The following is an 8,498-nucleotide window of genomic DNA, read 5'->3' as shown; positions in this document are numbered from 1 at the left end:
TATTAAAAAAAAAAAAAAAAAAGCCACTTCCCTGTACTTACCTAGGTAAAGTAGCTATCTCAGGCTGGTAGCACTTTACCAGAACCCAGTAACTATCATTAGTGAAATAGGGAAAGGTGGAGTGACAGCCAAACTACGTTATATGACTCAAGCTCTTATAAAAATTCAAAGGATACAGGAAAAGCCCCAAAGCAGAATCTTCTATTTCTTTGTCCGTCAGCAGAACACTTTCAATAGAACAGTGTGGCAATTGGAATATTACTTTCAGATGCAGTAATTGCCTGACCTAGATAGAGATTTCAAACCTAAGACAGATGGTACAGTAAGGCAAAACTTGCATCTCTAAAATCAGCTCAGAACGTCCTGGGCCAAGACTTTTACTACTTTGAGTCAGTTCCAGAAAATGTCCTGCTCCAATAAAGTTAACAACAAAAACCAAAGCCAGCGTAAGAGATAATCTATCACTACAGACAAGAGCAACTCTTAAAATAACAGAAAATTTAAAAATGAAGAGGAATCAAGACAGCAATAGGGATTTCTCATCATTTATATCTGTGGAACCAAAGAGACAATAAAGGACAAGCAGGTAAGATATGTTTTGCAGAATGTCACAGATTTGTAGAAATAGGTGAGGAACTGACATAAATGATTACTTGTAGTACTAATTGACTAGTTTGTAATTATTTCTTACAGCTGCCAACACTGCTAATAAGTGCCTCAAGTAGATGGAGTATTTAAGAACCTACTTTAAAAAAAAGTGTATGGTTGTGAACTTGCTTAGCTTAAACCAGTACACATTAATTAAAATCTGCTAAACTTCCAGTTGCATTCATTGGACCAATCTAGTTAGCAACAGTAATATTCCTCTAACGTGCCACATGCAGATGCAGTATTTATATTAAGCATTTGTTTACACACACATTCTTATAAATATGTGACATAACCCCCCTTCTCCCAAGCATAAAGTCACTTCTGTGAAAAAGGCTTAAAACCCATTCACTCTTAAATGCGTTATTATTCAAAGGCTGCACTAGTTTATCTTTGAGAACACATGATATTAATAGATACTTATATAAATCACACATTCAAGATACAATTGTCTAACAAAACAAATCATGACTTTTACCAATAATTTGTACACTTAACAGAAAATAACACTTAAGCAAAAGCAATTAAATATCTTGATTGACAGCTAGACTATCTCAAAAGACAAATGCAACAAACATTCAGGATTATCTCATTACAAAAGTTAACTGGATTAGGAATATTGCAAACACCACCAGAGGAAGTTTTTGGTACCTACAGTATCTTTGAACACAATCAGTCTGACAGTTTTTGTGAATGAACTGTGCACTGGGACTGAATGCTGAGTACATAGCAGAACATGCTTTGTGCCATAGTATGGCAATGCCTAACCTTTACATTGAAAGGTCTTTTCGTTCACAAAAAGGTTCTAACATCCAGACATTTGTGTGAGTGAGGAGTGAGCGAGCAGCTGTGTGGTACTCAGTTGCTGACTGAGGTTAAACCACAGCAGTCCATGAATATCAAGTTCAATCAAGTACGCCATTTAACTGACTGCAGCTGCATATGGAGACTGGCTAAGAGACCGCCAGTGCACTTTACACAACCAAGGCTACTTTGCTGGCCACTATTGCTATTGGGACACAGAAAAACAAAGAAAGGATGCAGAGAGATTAGTCCAGAAATGACTTTGTCAGTTACCTCAAGCTCAAAGACAAAAATGTTCACACTAGTTTGAGGAGTCTTAAGAATTCTATTGTCAACAATAATGATCTCGGAGAAAAATCATTCAGGGCTTAACATACCTGAGCTGCAAAAATATATTTTAAAGTCAGATGCTTACTGTAACAATGTTTTGTAAACATTCAAAGGATAGTGATTTGTACTTTCTCATGCATCACACCAGTTCACAATACGTACATAATATGCACACAAAAAAAAGTGAAGCTTGTTCATTTTCGAACAAATATGAAAGGCATTTACAAAACCACTGAGCATGACTTTTCATTCAGTGCATTACAAACAAGCTGCATCCTAAATATTTGTGTATAAAATATATACATACACACACAGAAATCATATATTTGCTGTTCCTACAATATTAGAAATGAGAGGATCTTTCTTTTCTTTATGGTTTTACTTATATTGCCAGAAAGTAAACAATCCTTTCATCTGCAAGCATTCATATTTGGTTCACTTTTGCTGTCTGTAAGCTGGAAATAGTTTGAAATGATGAATTTAAAAAAAAAGTGCAAATCTGATTAAGTATACCAATCCATTTTTTTGTCATACATTCAAACAAAATTGCTATAAGACACAGGTATACTAATTTTGTCTGTATAGTTTATTTGGTGAATATGCAACTTCTGCTAACAAGTAGATTTATGTACAGTGAAATCAATTTGCCAGAATAAATATAGAACGTAGGCTGGAGAAGACAAACTCTCCAGCATCCCTATTCACAGAACTGTTTGTCTTCTTGTTGAAGATACAAGTCGTCTGCAACATTTACCTAATTTATTTAATTGCTTGCCATTTTTAGAAATGGACTGAGAAGAATGCAAAGCCTGCCAGATAAGACAATCCAGAGCTTTTTCCTGTTGAGTAAAGGTGAGGGAGGTCAGACACTCCAGCCCAGCAAGTAAAGAAACAGAAATCAGCAGTTCGCTCTCTGATCTCGGACTGTGGCACTGCACTTTGCGCCTTATTAAAGGCAGCACACATACACGACAATGCAGCTCTCAAACTGAAAAACGTCATAAGTAGTCTTTGCCTTAAATGTACAACCATGGGCAAGACCTCGGGGGAAATTAAAACCTGGAAGGGAAGTTTCAAACAGAAGTCTAAGGTATATAAGAAAACATAGAAGCTTTTAGAGTGGGAACGACTTTTGCTCCGTTACATATTTTAGAAGTATTTAACACATTTACTGTCCGTTATTAACCTCTTTTCTCATTAGTAGTGACAGCAGAGCTCTGGAGAGCTAATTGTACAGCTGCTTGCATTGCCATCATCTATGTCAAAATACAAACTTTTGGCTATAGTTATTAAGCATTGCTTAAGTCTGCAGATATAGTTAAGAACTGCCTAACCGTTAAATAGTTTAGTTGTAAAGCAAAGACCAGAATTCAAATTTGGTTTAATATTTTGTAACCTGGAATGGCAACATATAAATAATACAAGATAATGTGCTTTGCAGTATGCACTAGCAAAGAGAAAAAGAAATTTTAGCTAACAATACCCATTTTTAAATATTTTTTTTTTTTAAATATCACAGGTTGTGTTTAAGAGGAGTCAGAAGGATAAGGTGGTGGTTACCAAACAGCAATAATCTTTGGAGAAGTCTTAAGTTCTAGCAGATTTGTACAACGCGTGCAAAACTCATCTGTGGAAACTGAAAATCAGCATTTCATTTTGATGATGCAAGTATTTGTATGGAGATATTTTCAGAGAATATATACTGCTTTAATTGTTCTAAAGCTTGGTACATATCAGAATATTAAGAAATCACTTTAGTGTGAAAACCAACATTAACCAAAATAAGCAGGATGAGAAAGTACTACTTGAGAATCTCAGTTTATAGTCAGATGTATAACTGCATTCTGTAATATATTTTTCCTAGAAAAATGCTGAGCAACATAATGAAACCAGAAAGCATTAAAAAAACCTCAACAACTTTCAATTTATAAAATTACAATATGGAAGTATATTCAAAGCTCAAAATTACACTTTTACAGAAAAGATATTTCTTCTAAGGAGTATTAGTTCAAACTATTGGAACTAAAGAGCTTTTCATTGAGTTCATTTTTTTCAAATATAATCACTATGCACCCTGACATACTTACAAGGAATGAGAAGTCAACAAGAACAGTAAACTAGAAAACTTTTTTCTCCTCTCACCCAAACTAAAGTTCAATACAGTTTAAAAAAAAAGCTTCCATTGTATTCAAATTTAAACAACAACTCCACCTCTCAGTAATGACCACTGTATATCTGCTGTATCATCTTACCTGAAAGACGGCATGGGACCGGGAAGAGGAGGCATTTACATCTGTGGGATGCTGTGTTCTATTTTTATTTCCATAATCCAACATTTGAAGGATTTCCTCTGCTGATTTAGGCTTTAAGGGTAGAGCACAAGATAAATGCATGGGTTTTTTTTGTTTTTCATGAACTATAGGAGATTCTACACTGATTCTAAAACACATTAACATTCACCTTCAAAAAAAATAAAGGAACTTAAAATTTTAGTTACCTAGAAATAAGAGAAATTTCCTGTTTTGGAATTGAGGCACTTCAAACAAACACTTTCAGTTAAAAAGCAGTAAGGCACAAAAAGCAAGCACTTAACTGCAGAAATATAAATCAGAGATTTTTTTTTTTTTTAAGAATTTAAACAACTCCAAAGGTTCTCCATAGTCAGAAAAAGTCTTATTTAAGAATGACTGACTTAATTTTTCTTGTACTAATGTCTTAGACAGTGATATGCTAATTTTTTTCCCCACGAGACCCAAGCTTTGGGAAGTATGGTGTTCGCAGTGTGAACCAAATTAATCACACTGTTACCTGTTGAATCATTATCTCATGTACACAAAAGCTGGAAGCTACATAGCATATAACTAAAAGGCTGCAAGAAAATAGGTCCACAAGAGTTATTTTCAGATTGGAAAACTAAGTTCTGCCACTGACTTTGCCAAAGAACTGCTATGCTGGCCTGGAAAAGTCATTTAAAGTGAAACTTTTCAAACATGGTTATTTAGAAACAAAAACAACCCTGAGATGTAGACACAAGACTTGCAAAGGCATAGAACACTCCGAGATGCCACTGACAGCAGTGAATTTCTTTAAGAAATGTAAGATGTATTAGCCAAAAAACAAATCTTCCAAAACCTGAAGATGAGCATCAAACCAATGGTACCCTTCCAATAATAAGGATTGGATGCTTTAATCCACTTGTGTTTAAGAATACTAGCAGTTTTTTTCCACAAAATGCTTTTGAATAATTAATTAATTAGGTTCACAAGTTACTAAGGTACTGGTGATTATTGCCAGAAAAAAGCCCACTAGGAAGTTACCAAGTTGCATACAACTTTCACAGATCAATGGGAACTTCACCATTTTCTCAAACACATTGTGAGGCTTCCTGAATTTCAATATCTATTTACATACCTGATGTAATGTTAGCCCTTGAACTACCACCCCTTTCTGGGTATCTTCACGAACAGCCAGAGGTCCCGAGTTTACCAGCAGATCACGGATCTGTTCATTGTAGACCTTTAGAAGGGAATTTAAAATATTTTAATAAAACTATCCTACCATACTTGACAGGATTGAACTTAACTAACCAGAAATCATGTCTTTTTTAATACTTCTTTAAGACAAAGTAATAAATTAATTCTGTAGAATTTTTGCCAAACAGCTTTCCTATACTGAGCTTGAAATATTCAATTAATTCAATTTGTATAATTTTTTTAGCCATTAAAGTGGGAGTCTCTCTTTCCTAGTAAATAACTTTATTCTTTATTAAAAAAAAGTTTATTCTTTTCACAAAAAAACTTTTGCAGCAAGCATGAATCCAAAGCAATTATTGTCCTCTATTACACTTCATAATCCATATTTCACCATGATTCTTAATCCAAATGTACTTCTTTTAAAATTCTTAAATACCTTATTTCTTGGTCTGTGGAAGCACTTGAAATAGCACATGGCAAAGCAAACTTTTCCCTCCTCCTCCTCCCCCCTAAATACTAACTACTCTTCCATTAAGACTTTGAGGGGGCTAGAAGGTAATAGTTTTACTACTACTGCTTGACAGCAGTGCCAAGACAGCTACTTGTAAAAACAGAACTGTGATGCAAAAAAGTTGAAGAGTGGAGAGGAGAAGGTGACAACAAAGAACCAAAGGAATATTTGTAAAGAGCTAACCGCTGGCATAGCAGCCCTAATTCAAGTAGTTTTACTGTATCTTAGATAAATAAACTGAAAACTTTAAAAAACATCATGAAGAAGGAATTAGATATCATCTTGTGTGATTTCACAGTGCTTATAGGATTTTATTGTGAAGTCCTGAAATATATCCCTGAAAAGATATTTTCTAGTACATATCAACAGATGTTCAGAGGGATGTAACTGATCAGGAAAACAAATCATTAGAATGTTTAGTGATTGTCCTTTTTGGGCAGCCTTCTGTAAAATAGTAACAGGTGCCTCTGAATAACACCAAATTTGTGGAGCACAGTTCAGTTCCATTCCTATCAGGGACACATTTTGTAAAGTCTCAGAAAGGGCTGGGGGGGGGGGGAAGACAAAACCAGCTTGTCTTTATTTATTAAAATATGCCTTATTAAAAGCAACATACCAAATACAGGAACTGGCTTACCTCTAAATAAGAGACAGCAACATTGCATATTTTATCTTCTTTTATTTGATCCATGCAATTATAAAGTGCCATCATGGTTAAATACATCACTCCAGGATCTTCAGGGGAACCTAACATTGTATGAGTCTTTCCAGCTCCCGTTGCACCATATGCAAGCACTGAATTTTCACAAAAAACAACAAAGCAAGAAGATGCACTTTATACCAGTAAGCTAATCAGAAATGCAAAAGTCAAATAGACAGTCACACAACTCTCATTCTGCACAGCTGTTTTCATAAACTGATCAAGTTTCTTACTTAGGCTTTACCTTTTACAGCTATAATCAGAAAGCTATTTCAAAATCACATTTATTTTTGAATTTTCAGTTCAAAACTAATTCACTGGCAATTTACATGAAAATATTATTTGCTTACTCTCATAAATGTAAGCCATCAACTTATTGCAGGTAGATATTTCATTTCCTTATAATGTTCCATTTGCTAATTAAAAAACCAAGCTCTTAAAGACAGTTCATAAAGCAGGCTACCACACACTCTGGTTGAATAACTCTTTCCAGAGGAATCCCCTCATAAGCATGCATATCTCACATAAAATTCTGAAGTCTATTATAATAACCCCAACATGAACTCATTTTCAAAATAGAGTAGAGCTATCCTAACTTCCATAGGCTAAAAAGTCAGCCTCTTACATCTATAAATTAAAGCAAAATGCTTTATTTATATCTCAGCCTTTTCTAAGGCCTTTGCAGCAGTTGGATACAATGGTAGAAACTTCAAGGAATTTAGTGAAGTTTTTGAATTGAGGAAGATAAATAGCAGTTACCTGTGCAGTTATATCCATTTAAGAAGCCATCAATTACACTTTTGGTAGTATGCTCAAAAACTTCCAACTGGGATGAACTTTCAGCAAAAACAGCATCAAACACAAACTTAAGATCTTTCTTTTTTCTTTTATTAATATCCCTATGGGTCAGTCTCTTCCCGTGAAAGAAGCTAACTTCCTCCTCCTTTGGATCAAAGACCAATATATGCTGGTCAACAACATGAACAACTTTGCTAAAGTTGCCATCTTTTTCCTTTTGAGACTCCGGACGGACACGGACCACCACTTTCACGTGATTACAGACATCTTCTTCCTTAGCAGCAGACATAACAACGTCCCTTTTGTCCCCCTTCTTCGCTTCCAAGGCTCTTTCAGACCAAGCAGCTGAAGCTTTTCTGCAATTGACAAAAAAAAGTGAAAGGCCTTATATTTCAAATATAACCTTTCAATCAGTTCACACCTTTAACCAGGACTAATATCTTGCGCCTGTGCTGGATCTGTCCAGCCCCTGTTAGATAGCCCTCCAGACTGCTACAATGATCGTGCCACTTTGGGAAGTGCTGTAACTGCCCTGAAATGTGACCTAGTTCAGCATAGCTTTAAGAAAACTAAGCTCATAAGCTTATTTCAACAGTTTAAACTGTTAGTTCATCTACCGGCTTTCCTTCATTTCAGAGCAAGCTTGCAGATGAGCTACCAGGTTTCCACGGAGCAAAGCGGGTGGTTTTCTTGTCCTTCAGCAAAAGGCAGAGTAGCCGCCTGTCCGCTTTCTCTGGGCTATTGGTTCAGTCCCATTGCCCGTAGGTTTAAAGAGACAGTTAAAGTGGAATTCACGTTAACGTAATTTGCACGAGACACGGAAACATGTTCCACAGACGTCAAAACAGATTTCCTTTTAACAGGCCATCCTTGCTGGTAACTGAGGGTTGTTCGCTCCTAACAGCAGACAGCGACTGTCGCGGTAAAGGCTCTCGGTGACACTTTTTCAGCTTCAGGGCGAGTTGGCCCTCTCTCAGCCGAGCCGCCCCACGGCCGCTGGCATGACCGCGACACGGCCACGGAGTGAGGCCGTAACGCGGAGGGAACACCCAGAGGCAGGCGAGCGGGCGGGCCGCGGCCCAGCCCCACCCGGCCCTCTCGACTCGCTCCTCGTCCTGCTGCAGGTAGATCTCCCCCAGGGCTCACCTCCAGGCTCAACCCCACGACACAGACGAGGCTACGGCGGGAGAACCCGACCCCCGCCCGGACGCCCGGTCGCCGCCCGGGCCGCCAC

General features: G+C 36.9%; 1 protein-coding gene across 1 annotated transcript in view; it reads right to left on the bottom strand.

The window, feature by feature from the left end:
* Window positions 1-7,553, bottom strand: part of KIF18A (kinesin family member 18A) — a 44,553-nt gene extending 37,000 nt beyond the window's left edge. The window contains exons 1-4 of the mRNA XM_009288864.1: window positions 7,226-7,553; window positions 6,404-6,561; window positions 5,194-5,298; window positions 4,035-4,145 (exon numbers count right to left, since the gene is read on the bottom strand). Of these exons, the coding sequence (XP_009287139.1) occupies window positions 4,035-4,145; window positions 5,194-5,298; window positions 6,404-6,561; window positions 7,226-7,553 (702 nt within the window). The remainder of the gene's footprint in view (window positions 1-4,034; window positions 4,146-5,193; window positions 5,299-6,403; window positions 6,562-7,225) is intronic.
* Between the last annotated feature and the right edge of the window lie 945 nt (window positions 7,554-8,498).

Source organism: Aptenodytes forsteri, unplaced genomic scaffold (genome assembly GCF_000699145.1).
Source record: "Aptenodytes forsteri isolate BGI_AS27 unplaced genomic scaffold, ASM69914v1 Scaffold8, whole genome shotgun sequence".
In the NCBI taxonomy this organism is placed as follows: Eukaryota; Metazoa; Chordata; class Aves; order Sphenisciformes; family Spheniscidae; genus Aptenodytes; species Aptenodytes forsteri.
This window is presented reverse-complemented; position numbering and strand designations above follow the sequence as displayed.